Source organism: Lipophrys pholis, assembly GCF_963383615.2.
Source record: "Lipophrys pholis genome assembly, chromosome: 10".
In the NCBI taxonomy this organism is placed as follows: Eukaryota; Metazoa; Chordata; class Actinopteri; order Blenniiformes; family Blenniidae; genus Lipophrys; species Lipophrys pholis.
In genome coordinates, this window is record NC_137640.1 from 7,687,672 (window position 1) to 7,707,682 (window position 20,011).

General features: G+C 40.4%; 1 protein-coding gene across 2 annotated transcripts; it reads left to right on the top strand.

The window, feature by feature from the left end:
- Positions 1–1,579: 1,579 nt before the first annotated feature.
- On the top strand, positions 1,580–19,822 carry tie1 (tyrosine kinase with immunoglobulin-like and EGF-like domains 1). 2 transcript variants are annotated; one of them, XM_080473991.1, is made up of 23 exons: positions 1,580–1,870; positions 2,115–2,225; positions 2,363–2,518; positions 3,607–3,738; positions 4,188–4,328; positions 4,416–4,544; positions 5,554–5,699; positions 6,820–6,964; positions 7,065–7,223; positions 7,531–7,671; positions 8,890–9,192; positions 10,553–10,843; positions 11,289–11,482; positions 11,636–11,782; positions 11,878–11,941; positions 12,134–12,244; positions 15,582–15,772; positions 16,038–16,151; positions 16,616–16,686; positions 17,780–17,820; positions 18,244–18,340; positions 18,421–18,520; positions 18,816–19,822. In XM_080473991.1, the coding sequence occupies exons 1-23, from the start codon at positions 1,594–1,596 to the stop codon at positions 18,885–18,887; spliced, it is 3,333 nt and encodes a 1,110-aa protein (XP_080330117.1). In that variant the 5' UTR covers positions 1,580–1,593; the 3' UTR covers positions 18,888–19,822. The 2 variants fall into 2 exon arrangements, with proteins under 2 accessions (XP_080330117.1, XP_080330118.1); XM_080473992.1 differs by having other exon boundaries at positions 11,657–11,782.
- Positions 19,823–20,011: the final 189 nt, after the last annotated feature.

The following is a 20,011-nucleotide window of genomic DNA, read 5'->3' on the forward strand; positions in this document are numbered from 1 at the left end:
GAAGAGTGCCATATTCAAAGTAAATGTTTTAAAGAGACTTATTATCAATCAATATAATCATTCAATATGTATACATTTTAGTTGCCTTCTGCAAAAACGTTTGAAAAGTGTGCAACATGTATCCTATATAGCAACCAAAGTGAAACGCATCGTTGTCCACGTTTATCTACATTATGGGGAAGATATAAAGCACTCTCTCACATTGTAAATTCAACATTGCCTGTGCTGGCCGTGCTATCGTTTTACTCTGGAAGCTGAACTTTCGTTTCTTTTCAAAGACAAGTCGAGGGCTGAGCAATGAATGAGAGCAGAAAGTGACAAAAGTTGAAACTCATAAACACATCCATCGTATCTGGGAGGTCTGGAGCGCGCCAGCAGTCCTCCGCTGTCTGGTGACGCTCTTCCTTCCTTTCCCACCCAGAGAAAGCTGAGCTTTACCCTAAACTGGACCCTGGATTTAGCGTGTGATCCGTATAATTTCTTCTCTGAGGGCTGCTAGATCACGGCTGAGATTTTACACCTGATCTTACGATAAGCAATATTCGCCGAGTTATGCGTAAAACGGCGCGTCGTCGTGACGCAGCGTCACCACCGAAGTGCGTGTAGATATTTCCCCGAAAAAACCCCAACTGGTGGAACTTTTAACAACACAGCGTTTTTCTTCAATGAGGATTTTAAAGATGAGGATTTTGTCGGTGTTTGTCTTGTGCGTTTTTCATTTAACGGGTAAGTAAAAAAACAAACAAAAAGAAAACCCTCATCTTATAGCTGTTTTTGTGGGGGTTTCTTTTAATGGAAGAGAAGTTAACTGTATTATCGAAGAAAGATATATTATAAAGAGGAATGTTCCATTTCCAAACCGCACCTTCGATGTTTAACTTAGGTCTTGACCGTTGTTAACAGTGGACCGCTTGTCATTTGGGGAAACAGGAGCGCATCCACGTTTCCTGCAATTGTTTGGTCGATCATGGGCTAAAATACCAGTAAGAAGGAATATTGGGCAAACCTATTTTAATGGGTTTGGCACATTTATTGAAACGCCTATATTCCTGCTGTCTATCACTCTCTCCTGTGTCGGTATTGATAATGTGCAGCAGTCTCTTGTATTTACAATGTGAGTTTGCAAAGGCAGAAAAAGGATCCTTCTCAGATCGTGACCATGTGATCAGATGGATAAAGTGGATTAAAGTCACTTTTAGTTGATGGGGTTTCCATTTGATATTTGAAGCACTTTTGAAGGCTATCATTCAATGAAATACTATATTTTGGACTAATTGTGCACTGAGGCCCCACAGTACCAGACTGGATTAAGTTGTTTTCCATAGTAGATGGATATATTATACAGCTATTATTGAATATGTCTAATATCAATCAACAGAAAAGTAAAACATTTGATCAATACCACACATAATCTTTAAATGATCTGGTTCAGTGCTACACAGATATCATCAGTATGCCAAACATGGCCCTTCGCTCAAAATGAATGGGTTCTTGGCTTTGATAACTGATAGTATGTGTTCTTACATGACCTGGTCAATAGATTTAAGAACATGACTTGTGTCCCACCCTGCAGGTGCTGTGATTGACCTGACCATGATCTCCACGGCGGAGGTCACAAACGTCAAACGCTTCTCCCTCTCCTGTATCAGTGGAGAGCACAGCGCCGCCCAGGTCAAGCTGGACATCAAGAAAGACAATAAGATCCTAATTTTCCCAAAGAAGCCAAATTTTCAAGTGCATAAGCCCAGGAACAAGGAGGCTGTGGCCAGAGACTTCAGCGATTTGGATCATATCGGTATCTTCTACTGCGAGTCCAGTCGGGAAGCTGCCCCACTGGAGACAGTCACAATGATAAACAACTTTGGCAGAGGTGTGTGTGTGTGTGTGTGTGTGTGTGTGTGTGTGTGTGTGTGTGTGTGTGTGTGTGTGTGTGTGTGTGTGTGTGTGTGTGTGTGTGTGTGTGTCTTTTTGTATTCTTACTAAAGTAGTGATTCTATTTACTGTTATTGGCTTTTATGTAGTTTTTCACAATATTTACATAATTATTTCATATTATATTTATTTCATTTTGGAGACTGTTATCACCTTTAAACTTAACCCCCTTGTCTTTACAGCTAATTTCATCCCAGATTACCTCACAATAACTGCGAACAGAGGAGAAACAGTCAACCTCAGCATGCAGCTCCTCAGCTCCCAAAAGAGGGACGTAACCTGGAAGAATAACGGTGAGCCGGCGGTAGAAAGAAATCTAAACTACTAGTACATTAAGAAGCCACTCTCATGTTACACACATACAGTGTATTTACAGATCTTTAATGAATGATATTGACCGACGTCCTTAATATTTTTCCATTTTTTGTAGGAAACTACCATTACATGACTCACTGGAACGATATTGTCAACCGCACTGCTGTATTCACAGTGGAGAATGCAACTTTTACTAACCAAGGCATCTACAGTGCCAGCTATGTTGGAGACATCCCCCTCCAGGGAGCCTGGATGAGGCTTATTGTCCGAGGTATGCAGAATTGTGACATGTTTGAACATTTAGAAATGGAAAAGAAAGCAGTATGAACAAATTACACTCAAAGCCAGGTTAAATAATGGTTTTCAGTCTATTCTTTAAGGGCACTTGTGATGTAATTTGAATTTTTGTTTAGCTGGTCTTGCTCATATGTACAAAGATTCAACTCACATTTTGTGGGTGAGTAAAACCAAAATCAGTGTAATCTGAGTAAGTACAGATAGGAATCATACTAATTATAATAATAATAATCATACAGGACATATAGATAAATGAGCAGCTCAGGAAAAAGGGGAAAGGATTGTATATGTGACTGTATTACATTGCTAAAATAAGTCAAGTATAAGTAATGAGCCTGTGAATGTTTTGCAAAATATTGTGTCCAGACATAAAACAAACACATCTGTAAAACAAAATGTTGCCAGAGTCATAGAGACCATGCAGATTTTGGTTTGATTTCGTATGATGAATAATTGATATTTTTTCAATGCAGTTTGGTTAGATGGAGGTAAATCCATATTTATGTAACTGTTTAAAGCCTCAATCAGTGTTAAGAGGAAAACATTTGTCTCTTGTATGCATACAGTTTCATTATATGGATTAAGAAATGTCTGTAAAGAGATATTTTCATGTATGGATTGATCCTAGATGGTGTTTCTACATCTTTAAAGGCTTAATGCTAAATTAAGCTAAAGATAGACTGCAAAGTACATCAGAAAATTCTTCCAACCCATACAAATGAATTAAATATCATATGTCTTGATGGGCCATGTGGTGGCGCAGTGATTAGTACTCTCCACTCACAGCGGGAAGGTAGAGGTTCAAATACCAGCCAGGGCCATTCTGTGTGGAGTTTGCACGTTCTAACTGTGCGTACGTGGGTTTTTTTGTACTCCGTTTTGCTCCCACAGTCCAAAAACATGCATGTGAGGTTAATTAGTGACCCTAGAATGCCCCTCGGTGTGAATGTGTGCGGTTGTCTGTCTCTGTGTGGCTGTCCTGTGATGACCCGTGATGGATGGATGCCTTACGTATATGAAAAGTATCCAAATACTAAAATAATTCTCTTTCTGCCTCTGAAGACTGTCCAAGTAAGAAGTGGGGTCCTTACTGTAAACGGGATTGTCCAGAGTGTGTTAATGGTGGAGTGTGTCACGATGCCGATGGAGACTGTATCTGTCCTCCAGGGTTCATGGGAACACGCTGCGAGACAGGTTTGTAACTCAATCGATGTGAAGATTAAAAGATGGGTCAGACATCCCAGATTTCAGATACACTTTGACCAAAGAAGATCACAAATGTTCGAGAATATCAGGAGCGAGGTGTCCTGAAAAGATAAGCAAGACCCTGGCCATAAGCTTTACATGTCAGGATCCATCACATGAACACTAAACCAGAGAACAGAAATGGTAAGAGTACAATGATCTGTCAGGTTCAGTCAAATTTGACACCACCTGCTCTCATAATGCCATTAAAAACGCCATGTCATCAGACAATAAACCAATCTGAGTCAAAGCAGTCAGTACAGCTATTAAAACTGAAGCAGTGGTTTCCACTGGAAGAATTACACTGTTTTGCAACTCTTGTTAAAGCATAGCACAGCAGAACTCGAGGAATTTAAATAAACATATTGGTGAATTTGTCTTTCGCTGACGGCTCGCAGCCTGCAGAGAAGGAATGTTTGGTCGAAACTGCCAGGAGTCGTGCGGCGCCGAGGCAAACTGCAAGGGGCTTCGTTTCTGCCTACCGGATCCTTTCGGCTGCTCCTGCGCCAGCGGCTGGTCTGGGAGCCGCTGCAACACTGGTAGGAACACTTCACCTAAACGCGTTATATCATCAATGTATATATTTTGCGTGAGAATTAATAAAGTTTTCTTTTTCTGTTTATCAGCCTGCCAGAATGACATGTACGGACCAGACTGCAGGTTAAGCTGTAAATGCCAGAATGGAGGAGTTTGCCATCGTTTTAGTGGATGTCAGTGTCCCACCGGGTGGAGAGGACAACACTGTGAGAAGTCTGGTGGGTATCGTCACAATCATACGAGGGCTTCATGACTGACTCAAGACACTCATAAGAAACTGTCACGTATATTATTTATCACAGTTTTCACTGCCAACACCTTCTTCAGGAAATAGTGCTTCCTTTTGTTTCTCACATACACACGATACACAACTTACAAAATCACAAACGGGCATGTCAAACCACGATTTCATTTCACACTTTGGCTTTATTTACATTTATGATCAAATCTCATTGAACCCCTGTGAAAGCCAGCATGTCCTTTCTTTGTTTTCTATTTATTTATTCAATTAATTCCCAAAGAGCTACAGATTTATTTCTCTTTTATTTTTTTTTAAGTTTAAATGACCCACGGCAATACCATAAAACTGTGCTGCACTGATTTCTTTACACACTAGTTAAGTTAACACTTGTGTAAGGCAAGTTAAGTGTTTTTATCGATTGCATTTGTTGACTAAACTATCGGAGGGCTGGAGCCAGAGCACAGGGACATCTTTACGTGATTGAGTCAAACCACTTTAATGACCGAACAGGGCGAAAAACAGCTGAGCCTTTACACATTTCCTTTTATACGTGTAATTCTGTCAATCTTAAAAACTCATATTCCCTGGATGTGAAGTGCACCATTTCATTTAACCTCGAACATCAAATGTATAATGTGTCTCTGCACAGTGCTGTAGTGGTTTGCGCGTTAGTTTGCGTGTTCTACCTGTGCATTTATAGGGTTTCTAGGGAAACTCAGGCTACAGTTTATTACCACAGTCCAAAAACATGCATTTGAGGTTAATTGGTGATGGCTGTAATGGATAAAGCAGTACCAATAACACAAACCGCTGCATATGTTCTCACATAAAAGTATATCTCTTCTTTATTATTTAAAATCTGATCCACAGTTTGTCATTTAAAACAGGTTTTGATATGCATTAAATTACCTTCGATCGCCTCACTCTTTTATTTATTAGGTTGTTTTCTCGGTACATTTCATTCTTATCTCATTCTCTCCCTTCAGACCGAGCTCCCCAGATTTTGGACTTGGATGGTAACTTGGAGTGGAATCTGAACTCTAATCCTAAGATATTTTGTTCAGCCACTGGAAACCCTCTGCCAAGTCACAACAACATAGAGCTGCGGAAGCTGGACAGCACTGTGCTCAAGGTAATTTTACTCACAGCAGGCCTCTATAGAAATGAGAAATACTCGGATAGATTTATATTGCATACTGTTCATGAAATATATAAATAAAGTGAAAACATGGAGGAGCTACATTAGCGCTAACAAGAGACACTATCATTATTAATAATAGTAATATTATTATGATCTTACCAAGCAATAGCAGCACATTTTAGTTGGAAAAGGGGCACATGTTTTTTTCACACTCGAGACTGCATGGCTGTGCACTATATCACATATTAACTGTTATTGTTCAATATCAACATGTGCAAAAGACTGACTGAACTACATTTAATTATGCTTTCATGCACTGTACAGTTGTGCTCAAGAAGAGTGGTTCTCAAACATTTCACAGTGTATGCCACCTGAGAAAATATCGAGCACGCCACCTGACCTGAACATTACCCTAGTAGCTGTGGACTTATTACTTACATACTTATTTTGGATATGAATTTCATAGGTTTTATATTTTTAATTCCAAGTTGTTCTATTTTCATAATTGTACATATTTTCAAATAAATTCAAATACATTTTATAGATGACTTGCCCCCACATACCACTAGAGGGAGCTTGCATATCGCATCGCGCATGTCTCTTAATATTTTCATTTTGGACTCAGACTATGCTGATCGAACCACTTTGCGAGAAAGCCATACAACGAATGTTTAATTTTCTCAGCGTCTTAATCTTTATCTAATGTGTCTAATAAAGGCCTAAATAATCTTAAAATCAACGAAATAAAGCAGTCGGCCGAGTTTAATGGTAGAGCTGATTTGAAGTGCGCTTTTCAAGTCGACACTGATGATTACAAGTTTGAGTCACATTTGGAGGAAGCCAACAGCACAATGGTCAGTCCAGATAAGGCTGTATCACTCTGCAGTGCAGCAGTTGCAATGTATTTCTTTATAAGTTTCTGTTATTGTTTCTGTGCCGTTTCCTTGATAAAAGAGACTCAGTCTGATAAAGAACCTGACAGGCACTTCCGATCTGAATCAAGAAGTTTCTATTTTTTTGTCTCCTTCTCTCTCCTCAGGAAAACAAGTTAAGTAGGAAAAAATGTCATTTTCAACATTCACTGTAATGCTTCCTTCTGATTTAATGTCAGGCCTCTCGCACAGTCATGGACTCGAATAAGAGCACCGCCATGTTTGAGATCACACGTCTGAACGCCCAACAAGGAGGACTGTGGGAGTGCAGGGTGTCCACCAATCTGGGCCGGGATTCCCGCAAGTTCAACCTCACCATTAAAGGTCTGACATGTGTACAGAGAGGGAAATATATTATTTGAAGTGACAGGCACTGGTAACATTTCCAAACATTTAGCTAAAGTCCACTCCTCTGTCCACACAGAGCCCCCGGTGCCCACATCTGCTCCCAAATTGCTGGAAAAGAGGAGTAAGCAGCTGTTGGTGATGCCAGTGGACTCCCACAGAGGAGACGGCCCCATCGTCTCCACCAGACTCCTCTACAAGCCTGTGGAAAATGGACATTCATGGTCCTCAATCATTGGTAAGCATGCAAAAAATGTAGCTCTGTAGTTGGCCTCTCTCCCACTATGGAGCTGAATTCCCTGTTGATTTATTTCCTTGCATAGAAGCAGTAAAAGCAAACATTGTAGTAAGCTCTATTTTCGATTATTTACAAACACACTGAGCACATTTGAGATTGGATTGTGATAGCTGAAACAAAAGCAAGCATTACAGAAACAAAATATTACGCAAAAACAATATAAAAGAGCAGTTTGTACAAGTAAACATCGTCGATGATGTATGCCCAACGACTGCAGTGAAAATATTCTTACCTGACCATCTTTCAGTTTACAGTGACAAAGAGCCCATTACACTGATGAACCTGGAGCCCTCGACTCGCTACCGTGTGCGAGTCCAGCTGAGTCGTCCTGGAGAAGGAGGCGAAGGAGCCCCGGGACCAGAGGCCATCATGGAGACTGACTGTCCGGGTAAGACCCCGCAGAACACTGCACTGTCAAGATCAGAGAGTACACGCGAACACTGAGTTTGAAGTTTGGTTATATGGAAAACTTGCCTGGGAGCAAAGGTCTATTGACAGGACCATAAAACTTCAGCAAGCATAACTATTTTAGGTCTGCTAAAGCAGTGATAAAGTGATTTGTTTCCCCCGTTGCCTAAAGAAGACAGCTGTGTTTCCTCAGTGGCTTATCTGCCCTGGTGCTTCAAATATAGGTGTAAATATAGAAAGATGCCAGTGGACTCAAGTGGACCCTTCTGTGGAAAAATAAATCAAATACCCTTAGGGACTGAATCATTAATAGCAAAAAAATTTTTTTTAGCAGCAATCAGCCAAGAGTCACAAACCTGGTTAAGAATAGTGACAACAGGAATTTATTCCTTAATGACTGTGGTACAGAGGCAGAGAGTTTATCTGAGTGTATGGGTGCAAGAAATATATTAGGAGGAGAAATGATAAAGGGCCTGTTTCTGAGTTTCTTTTTTGATATCTTCAATAAGTTTTTCTCCGTGTTAGTGTGGTTGCTGTGTGAAAGGACACTCATATTAATTGTTAAAGCAATTATGCATCCAGGGACCCCAGTGTGAAGGTGTCAGGGATCACAATGAGAGCCTTTCGCCTATGAAATTTAAGAAAAAAAGGTGAAAACTGCTAAATTAGAAGACCATGCCCTTTCACAAACTGCTCATAGTTGCAAAAATGCTAGAAAACTCACAATTTCAACAGATTCTCCTGGTTGGAATTGTCCTTGATATTGTGTAAAGACCCTTTGAAAGAGCCCCAGAATAAGAAAAGGTCAATTATGAGCAACTTGAAGTTTAAGCCACAGTGATAATTCCATCAAAATGAAGATTCTGCAATAGTTAATACTCTATTTACACAGCACATTAGAGACAAGCCAAACTTTTTAGAGCTATTTTGAATCAGCCACAGAACGCAGGACACCCAACAATAAAGCAGGCTGGAAACATTAAAGGCACAGAGGCTTTTTTTTTTTTTTTTAAATATCATACATACATTATATGTGTGATGAGAATGAAATGCCTGGTGCACCTGCTTCATGCAGCTCCTCGGTCACAGAATTAGTAAAAAAAACAAACATTCAAGACTCGTCAGTGTTGCAGCTTGATGAGAAATGCACCAAGAGCTGTTTGCTCTCCAGCTCATCCTGTGTTCCCTGTCGCTGCAGAGCCCACAATTCGACCTGAGATTGACATCAGCTCGGTGGAGGGCCGCAATGTTACTGTTCGCTGGCGACTGCCCGCCAACAATGGCGTTAATGCCCACACGGCCAGTGGCTTTTTAGTGAAGCTCTACGGGCCGCCGCCCAACAGTGAGAAACTGCTGGAGGACACCACTCTTCTAAATGTGCTCTCCACCAAGTTCCACAACCTGGAGTACCAGCAAGACTATACGGTGGTGGTGCGCCTCATCAACTGTGGCAGCCAGGGGCCACTCTCCAAACCCTACCACTTCCGCATCCACAGCCAGGGTAACTAAGACCTCTGCTGCTGGTTAGAAAACAGGCTGCAGGGAAGGCTACTTTCAAATATTCCTAAACCAACTTATCCTTTGTACTTTGTGAAAAACACCTTGGATTTATACAATATACACAGTTTGTGGTGGACTCAGTAATTGAATCACTGGTTAAATCTATTAGAATAAGGGTGTGATTATAAAAACAAAAGAAAAAGAGGGTCGGCATGATTTACGGGCAGATCAGTTCACCTTTTTTTTTAGATGATACTGATTTTCAGTAGTAATTTCATAGTTCAAAATCTAAATTATTTAGAGGGTTTACAACAATGTTACGACCACGGGTTGAATGAATCTACCTGTCATGTCTTAATTCTTCTATTTGACAAACTCAGCATGGGTGGCGAGAACGTTTATTTTTATTCTCAATATGTTGAAGAAATATGTAATTATTTTGTACATTATATAAATTGAAGTCCCGGTTACTTTTGGATATCCGGAGTCAATTTTCTCTTTAGCAAAAAGAGCAAAGCCATCTATACTGTAGGAAAACTGAAAAATCCTGAGGCTGTTCTGAAGTTAGAGCACCTGACTGACATTTTAATAGTAATTTATTAGATTTGTTTCACGCTGTCAATCAGTGAAGTATTAATACTCAATTGTTATCAGTTTATTTCAGTTTGATCTACACGGTGCCCGTTTTAACATATTTAATAAAACATGACCTTAAATCGAAATATAGAAATTAACCCACACATGACAAACTTCCTTTTACCAGGAAGAAACCTCCAGCAGATCCAGGCTTATAGGTGGAGGCGTTCTACTTGGACCTGTTGTGTTCAGGGGATAGTGAGAGAGAAAAGGACGGAGAACAACAAATGAGCTCACACCAGCTAATCAACACACTGCAGATTGGATTGGGGGTCTGAGGCACTGACCGCGACGAGGAAAGGATAGATTGTATCCTAGGCGACGGCAATAATATTTCTGTATATCTAGAACAGACACTTCCAATCCCCCCAGGAAATTGCACCCTGAATGATACATTTATGTCGGATTTGCTTGAAACACTCAGAAAAACCACATTATTAATGTTTGCTGGTTGCTTGAGGACTCTCTCGCTCTCTCTTTTCCCTCAAAATTTGAGGAAAAAGTTTAGCAACTGATCGTTAAGGACAAATGCATAATTTCTTCCTCACTAAAGTAAAAAAAACAAAAAAAACAACAACAAACAAACGGCAAGGCAATTAGTGCTTTTCTCTTTAACACTGAAACTCTTTAAAGCAGCCAAGCTTGACGCCTGCAGTTGTTGAATACAAACTTAACTTCAGAACTTTTTTGATGACCCTAACGACGCTATTACTTCTCTACCTCAGGCCCGTCGTCACCACGCAACATCCAGGCCCTGCCCCTGTCCGTGTCCGCCGTCCAAGTGAGGTGGCAGGCCCCCGAGGACCCAAACGGAGGCATCATCAAATACACAATAGAGTATCAGCCGGTGGGCCAGGGGAGCCCCCACCCTTGGGTGGACACAGATGACGGAAACAAGACGACTAAAGATGTGACCGCGCTCAACGGCAGCACGCTTTACCAGTTCAGAGTGAGAGCCTGTTCCAAAGTGCCGGGAGAGTGGAGCAAGTTTGTTCAGGCGATGACACAAGGGGATGGTGAGTGGGATTTTAATCGTCTGGTCAACTGTCATATAATTCCGGTGATATTACTACATGTCATGCACTGAAAGCTGGCTGGATAAAAGATTGAAAAAGAATAAATATATATATCTATATTTTCGATATGATTTGAGGCAGATTTGGAAAGTTCAAGTAAATCAGTCATCGGGACTTTAAAAACAGCATCGTTAAAAAAGGCTGGTTTAGTCTGGGGATATAAATAAAAGTCCTTTTACAGTTACTTATTTCCTGTTCATGCTACAAATAGCTTCCTGGAGAAGATCTCTCCTGGCCTGTAATGTATTTTACAGTCTGTACTGAATTTATAGGATAATACATTAAAGAAGCACATTAATCTCCCCCCTGTGTAATAATAATCTCTATATCTCTTGCTGGTCTCCCATCTTGCTCTCTGTCCCTTGCATGTCTTCCCCTCTGCTAGGCCTTCAGAGTTTAACACCGACCACCCAGGGTGTGGCAAGGAGGCCCGCCGGGGACAGTTACCAGCTGCTGGTGGCAGTGGTGGGCTCGGTGACCGTCACCTGTGTGACTATCCTCTTGGCTCTTTTGGGTCTTTTCTTCATCCGGAAGACGCTGCTCAACCGCCGGCGCACATTTACCTACCAGTCTGGATCGGTATGCTTCATATGTTTCGGTCTGAATGTTGAGAAACAGGAGAGCTTACTCATTGGTTTGGGATGCAACAAACATGGCAACAAAGTAGAAGAGGATATCTAACCCTCAAAGAGCTGTGAAATCTTTGTAATTTGGTTGACTTCATATCACCAGGGTGAGGAAACTATTCTGCAGTTTAATTCAGGAACTCTAACCTTGACACGGAGGCCGAAGCCCACACCGGAGCCTCTCACCTATCCAATCCTTGAATGGGAAGACATAAAGTTTGAAGATGTCATTGGAGAAGGCAACTTTGGCCAGGTATTCAAAGTTTTCATTAATTTATTTGACAATTTGAGTTCTATCTTTTTTTTTTTTTTTTTGTACACTTGTACTGATGCCATGTTCAAAAACAGGTCATCAAAGCTATGATCAAGAAAGACGGCAGCAAAATGAGCGCAGCCATCAAGATGCTGAAAGGTAACCACAGCATATGTAAATTCATGGACTTACAAGCATATACAGTGTATTTACATGTATCGCACCGACGCAGCACATTTTTAATGCTGGTGTAATACATTCTCTGACTGATGTGAGAATTTGGTGCTGGAGATTCAGACTGCTTTGCTTGCATTTCACTCATCGATGCTGTGCACACTGTTCTTCCTGCAGAGTTTGCCTCAGAAAATGACCACAGAGACTTTGCAGGGGAGCTGGAAGTGCTGTGTAAACTAGGCCAGCATCCCAACATCATCAACCTAATAGGAGCCTGTGAGAACAGAGGTGAGTTAGTGACATCTAGTGGAGGCCATGGTTACTGCTTCGAAATGGGCGTTGTTTAAGATTATTTATTGTAACTCCACTGGTCATGTGAGGGTCCATGCCTCTTATAAATGTCCATCCACTCTTTTATTTTATTTTTTTTTTATACTTGGTAAACTGTCGTTGAAATAATATGATTCTGCCAGGTGCCTTCAGGCTCTTAATACATCACGATGAAGTATCCCACAAACTGTAGTTTGCGTCTACCACGTTAGCTATTAATGTCCAATTTTCACGTACTTTTCTTTGCTTCGCACATAAAATCACACATTCCGTTCAAATTCTCCTCATGACAACAAGAAGGTGAAAGAAATAATCAACCATCAAGCTACACAATATTACAAACAGCGAAACTATAATATTGATGGTTACTTTAATGACCAACAAAGTGAGATTGAGATATTTATGCCAATAAACATTAGTGTTGCTATGGCAATGTTAATATACATGTGACTCTTTCACATTGTTTAGATTTATTACTGTCAAGAATGGTAATATACCAATAATACTCCTTCTGGTTACACACATAAAACCATGCAGGATAGTAATGGGCAACTTTAATCACTGTGAGATTCGCATAAATGTCCTCTACTACTCAGGGCTGACTGAGATGCACAAGGATTTATGACAATTGTTGCAGCTTGTTTAATAAAATGACTTATCCTATTAACATGCATGCATTTGGTTTCCTATACCTTGAAATAAATACAATAATAAAGTGATTTAGAGTAATTTTGAATAATACATGGTTCAGATGTGCTCAAAATTGCAATTATTCTATCATTATGTGTAAAACCAGCAATTTATTGATTTAATTGACAAAGTATAGAGATGAAGGACACATGTTTCCCATGGCCAATGTCTGATGTATGCTTAGCACCCAGTTTGGTGTCCAGCTTTTATAATGCACAAGATATACTTTGAAGAAAAACCCACACACAAAAATATTTTGGAAACCCTGTATACTCGAGGATGTGCAATTCACAGTATGCTATATGGAACATGTTGCAGAAGCTAAAAACCATAGTTTTTTTTTTTTTTTTTAAACAAAACATTCAAAAGCTAAAATCAACATTCTAGGTTATCACTGATATTTCTGCTGCGTTTAAGGTTTTATAGCATGTATATTTGGTGTCATTTTTCAGGTATGCACGTCAAGCTACATATCAACTATCTGCAAATGAACACATTTCTATCTCTCTGATGCGTGTTTGTAGTGTCTTGCTCAAGGACAGGATATAGGCTTATATCAGGCCCTGGTGATTTTATGTGCAGATTAAAGTATCAGTCCTCAGTCAGTTCTTACTGATATGCTGCTTTTGTACTTAAATGTTCAAAGTTCTTCAGAACTGACAGATACACCCATCCCATCTGACTTTCTGTCATCTAAACCTGAATGTGTATGTGAGAGCCCATCATGTGCTCAACCTAACGACTCTTTGCCTGCGTGAGACATTTGCGTGATCGTGTCAGTTTAATTTCAAATCTCTAATGCTCGGGCATGTATTGTAGCTATAAGGTTTCCTTGGTCTGTCTTCGTGCCATAAAGTATCAGCTTCCATCGACCACCATCCGGTGGTCTCTAAATTAAGTAATTATTTATTATTATAATTAATTATTATTATTTGATCAAATATAGATTACATATGACAGAAGACATCGAGTATGTGAATTACATGACGAACATTACAAAGCTGAGTCAGCAGAAAAAAATTTAACATTAATTCAGTGTGTCCTTTATTTTAAGGAGCCGGCCACTCTGCAGACCTTAAAACTATGAATTGTTTACAATAGTTTTTTGTTGTTGTTGTTTTTTCTTTAACTGAGATTCAACTTAGAAAAGTAGAACAACTTAGAGGTAGAAAAGTAGATGTGGCCTCACCTTCAGTGACACAATACTTGTGATTGATATTGATTTAATGCATGTTTGTGTAGTTGTAATCGGAAAAGGAAAAAGAAAGACCGTAATTGAACTGGAAGAAGCAGGAAAGGAAAATGCGCAGGGCAAATCAGAAATAGTTGAACAATAAGACATGAAATAGAAGTCATAAATATAGTCGGAAAATGGATTTGTCTCATCTGGTTTCATCTGTTAGCTTCTCATTTTGATAAAACTCATTTCTTAGCGTGACATGGTTTAAATATATTTTACTGGTAAAGGAAATGATGACTATCTTGTGAACATTTTTAAAAAAAAAAAAGAGTGCAGTATCAAAAGTTCAATCAACTTCTAATCTTACTAACATTTGGAACAATTTCATTTTCAACCACATATCAGCACATTAGCTGATTAGGTACCTCTCTATTAGGTATGGCGTGAGGTGGAGAAAATCAGCTAAATAAGATAAGATATAAGATATATAAGATATCCCTTTATTTATCTCGCATGTAAATGCTGTTTCATTTCAAAATAAGTGAAAACAAAGCGCTGTCTCTCCTTGACCACCAGAACAATCCCAGCTCATAAATACTGTACATTTATTTTGGTTCCTGTTCTTCCACCAGTCCGTCCCATCAATCCGTCCTTCTGTCATACACAAATAGTCCTCACTGATGATGTTGGATATCCATGAAACTCCTCCAACAACTACACTTGCCTCGTGATCTGTACAAACTTGGCTCGAAGCCATCACCCATTAAGAAAACGGACCTGTCAGGTTTTCATTAAAAGATCTGCTCTACCTGTGTAGTGTCAAGACTTGTTGAAGTCGGAGCTCCCTGCCAGCTTCAGCTGTTTCTCTTCCCAGTGTAAATCAAACAGTCTAACAAAGCTTTTGGATGCAAAGAAAGGTTTTGTCATTGTAGTAGCTGGTGGCAGATGGCTGAGCCGCTTATGTACTTATACAAATAGGAGACAAAATGTTTATCAGCAAAAGATATGATGTAATTGCCCGAATTATAACCTGCAGCCTGCTTTCGTCAATAGTGCGGATCAAATATACTGTGAATCAAACACAGGCGATGTATGTGCAACCTATTTCTAAAATATTCTATTTTTCATAGAGAAGTGAAGCGGAAAATTATTTTGTCCACATTTGAACCACATATCAATTCTGTGTTGATATTCAAAGACATTTTACGGTGAAAAATATTGCTGAATCTATATTTCATTAATATACTTTTGATTTTGCACAAAATTAGTCGCTACACTTCTCATGTCGGTGTGGTCGGGATGCTGAAGCATAACTTGACTCTTTAGTCACGAGGTTGTAGTTTTTTGTCCCCCCACCATCTTCACAGTTGCTCATCCCTGCTTCAGACGTCGCGACCTGAACCTTTGTCCCTCCGTCTTCTGCAGGTTACTTGTACATAGCGATCGAATATGCCCCATACGGCAACCTCCTCGACTTTTTGAGGAAAAGCCGTGTTCTGGAGACCGATCCTGCCTTCGCGAAGGAGCACGGCACGGCATCTACCCTCACCTCACAGCAGCTGCTGCAGTTTGCTGTGGATGTTGCAACTGGGATGCATTACCTCAGTGACAAGCAGGTAGGAGCAGCCAGGGACGGTTTCTTAATGTTTGATAACATCAGCAAGCAATTTTACAATGTTTGATTTTGCTCAAGACCTTTAAACAGCAAAAAATACCTCGAATTATCTTGTATCTGATGTGAGTAAGTAACTCAGGGAATGCTTCATCTTCATCATATTCAAGATATTCCTTTTTTCGGCCAGAAACGTATTGCAGGCTGATAATATTGTAATCTCTATTCAAACTGGTATTGACATGTACTTCCCTCTGTTCTATTACTAGTTCATCCATAGAGATTTGGCAGCCAGGAATGTTCTTGTAGGAGACAACCTTGTGGCGAAAATAGCAGATTTCGGTCTGTCCCGCGGAGAGGAAGTTTATGTGAAGAAGACAATGGTGAGAGGAAACAGATTTCTTTCTTTTTGGTTTCAGTCCGGCAGAGGGCATTAGTTATATGGAGCCTGCAGGTATTTTCTCATTGCAAGGATTTCCACAACAAAGAAAATCCTTAGTTGTTGTGCCCTCATTTTTTACATGCTAAGAAAGAGAAAGTGCACATGATGTTGTTTTGTGGCATTAAATTTCAATGCCTTTAGTCTGTCAAGTTACTGAAGTGCCATTTAAGGAAAGGTCACTTTTTGTTGGAAGTCATGTTCTCTTATGGAAAAGCGTTTATAGCTTATGTTATTTGGGAGTTTATTATGTTATTAGTAAGGACATGGATTTGTGATATAAGAGGGTTTTTTTCCCTAACTTGCGATATTGTTTATTTCTATGTTTCTTTGATCGTAGTAAATCTCAGACTGTTGTGAAAAGCATGGTGTGATTCTAGTAAATTGAATCAGTTGTGTTCCTCTCAGGGGAGGCTGCCTGTTCGCTGGATGGCCATTGAGTCCCTGAACTACAGCGTGTACACAACCAAGAGTGACGTGTGAGTTGCACTGAGAGCTCGTCCTCCTGAAATGTTTGCTCTAGCACGCAGGATTATCTCGGAGAACCGGCTCACAACGTTTCCTGAAGCAACGCTTCATCAAACTAATGAGGAACTCAAAATAAATATTAGCCTTCCTTCTTATTGCCTCAGTATTACAGGCTTCTCACTAAAAACTCTTCGTATAGTTTTGATTATGTACACCACAAGGCGCCGTTCCACTGAAAACAACAAATCATCCCTGTCACCGATGGAGTGATAATAGTGTGCTGTGTAACTGATAAGCACAACCAGGAAGCCCCGAGTGCAGCGTAGCAGACAGGCAGAGACGTTGGCCTGTCAACTGGAGCCTATTTATACACAGCAGAGAGCAAGCGAGACGAGCGTGGGACAGCTAACGGAAGAAATGTGAAACGTCTGGTGGGTCAGAAAGAGTTGTAAACATTACTGGGACGGGCAGAGAGGAAGACATGAGAGTAATACAGAGAGTGAAGAATGAGTAAAATACTCTGAAACATTGATTGGACAGAATGATGGTATGATTGTCTGTCTCTGCGATCTGCCGCAAAATGTTGTGACATGTGAAAGTGGCGGGGGAGGGGGGGGGGGGGGGGGGGGGGGGGGGGGTGGAGTCAGTGGGAGGGGGGGCTCTTGAACAAGAGAACAGGAAAGGTGGTGGTTTCTTATAGTTGTAGGTCTCAGTGGATCTTACAAAGGTTTGAAAAAAAAAAATCATCATTTTAACATTTATTGACCCGAAATTATGCAATGATGCATTGTTCATGTGCACATATATAAGCGCACGTGTTTGTCATGTGGTGTGACTTTGCTGTTGTCTTTGGGATCGACAAATGTCATTATTACACAACGTATAACATCCCAGCGCACCATCTAGAGATGTGACGTCTTTTGAAAAAGGTTGCAGCTCATTTCACTCTTTAGCGTCTGTAGATAAGCAGAGCTGCATCTTTCGCAAGTCTACAGATAGGATCACCTACGTAAAGGCAGTTAGAAAAAGCCCGTTATCAAAAAAAAGTTTTTCTTCTCTTGTCTTAAGTTTTATCAACTGTCATCGCTGTGTTTTTTCTTTCAGTTGGTCTTTTGGTGTTCTCCTCTGGGAAATTGTAAGCTTAGGTGAGTGTGAAACCCATTAAACCTTACAACACATAGTGAGGATATCGCAAACGTAGCTGCAGATCAATACATGACTATTCATTTTCAAAACTTCCAGGATGAGTTAAATTAATATTATTTGTTCTTGCAGACAAGTTAGAATGACATTTTAATATAGTGACGGTGAATAAATTAGCAAAGCTTATTTAATCTGAATCCTTCCTCTGAATCTCAGTTACTATTACCTATGTTCCTAGTAAAAATCATGTGGGTGTAATCATTGGTGAAAAAAAAAAAAAGAAAACAAAAAGGTACACATGGGCAGGAAAAGGAAAAAGGTTTTTGCATGTGTGTTTTTGAGATTTGGGGAAGGAAAAAGGGACAGATTAGCTGTTGTTGGTCTGAAGTTGTGTGCATTGATTTACCGTCTGGTTTGTGTATCAGGTGGTACACCTTACTGTGGGATGACATGTGCTGAGCTTTATGAAAAACTGCCTCAAGGCTTCAGGATGGAGAAACCCAAAAACTGTGATGACGAAGTGTGAGTACTCAGCCTTTTCAGCGAGAATTTCGGTTGTTGCTTCGGTCCACTAAACAATAAACCTCAACGTTCCTCACTAGTTATGAGTTAATGAAGCAGTGCTGGAGGGATCGGCCCTACGAGAGACCCCCTTTCTCTCAAATCTCTGTCCAGCTCAACAGGATGCAGGAAGCCCGGAAGGTAATGCTTCATTCACACTATGCAGCCTTTTATCGGGGGAACGGGAAAACATCCTGTTTTTTAAATTAAGGGATGTTTGAATGTGGGTTTGAAGGTGGTCGGCACTGTTATAGTACGGATCGATGAATAGAAATGCAGTTTAAGGTAGCTGATTAAGTTCATTCATGTCAAACCACTAAAGATTTGTAGTTTTGTTATAAGAAATGGTATAAGACAATTTCCCTCTCTGTAGTTTACAGAATCAGATCTTTCCAGTTTCTATAAATTCATTTACACGCCTCTATATATTTTTCAGGCCTATGTGAACATGGCTTTGTTTGAGAACTTCACCTACGCTGGGATTGATGCTACAGCTGAGGAGGCCTGACTACCAGCCCCCCCAGGCCCTAGCGTGCCGCGTAGCTCCAAGAGGAAGCCCCGAGGGAGGTCACCACGATACTGCCAACTCCCTGCCACCCAACGCCAAGACAAGAGGACACGCCGCGCCACCGCGACCACCCAGCTATAGATGGAGAACTGTGAAAGGACACTGTATGGAGGTATCGCCAGTATAAGGTGGAGTGGAGAATGGCTGGGCTGTGGATGGACCGACGTGGCTTCTACTCCACGTCTTTCTGGGACAAACATTCAAACCAGTCCCTGAACAAACAGACACAACATTGTACGTCTTGCCTTTTTTTTTTTTTTTTTTTTTTGAACCAAGGCTACAGTGCTGGATGTTATTTCTGGGGCCTTTAGCGGAGAAGTGGCAAAATTTGGAGCTATGTGACTTGCTGAAACACCACAGGGTCTGTGGGGTGCCAACGCTGGAATTTTATCTCCGTTGAGAGCAATGGAGAAGAAGGACTTTATGAACATAGAGGACACAGTTTGGACCGCAAACATTGAAGTTCTCAATTTTTAGAGGGGATTAACATTGAAAGAGTTCAATGTAGCACTTAAAAGCAGCCTCTTATTGGACATCTGTGCTTATTACTTGTAGCCTATCACTGCCATGTGAATGTAACTACTACTGTTTATACTACGCTTCAGTGTTAAGACCGGCTGTATCAAACCATCCTCTTCCAATGTAATTAGTCACAAATGGAATTAAACAATGTGTTGATATTCATGAGTTGCATGCAAAGTTTGAAATATGCAGCTACGACCAGGCAGCCAGTCTACAAGCTATCACCTTTGTAGTTTACCTTTAATACTATGCAATTTAATACTAACAGTATTATATCCACCATGTGAGAATGTACAGTATGTGTTTATTACTGGTTTTATGAATAAAGGTTTTGCCTCATGAGATGTAAGTACACATTTGGCTCACAAACCTTTTCTACTGGGTCCCTCCTCTACAAATACCAACTTCTCCAGGGCGCCAGTCATACACACACACTCCTTTGGGCATTCAAACTCGGCTGCACTTATTTGTTCCCTAAACGTTCGGTGCAAATTTCAGATTTAATATTGAACAGATCAAATGAAATAAAAAATATAACCTGA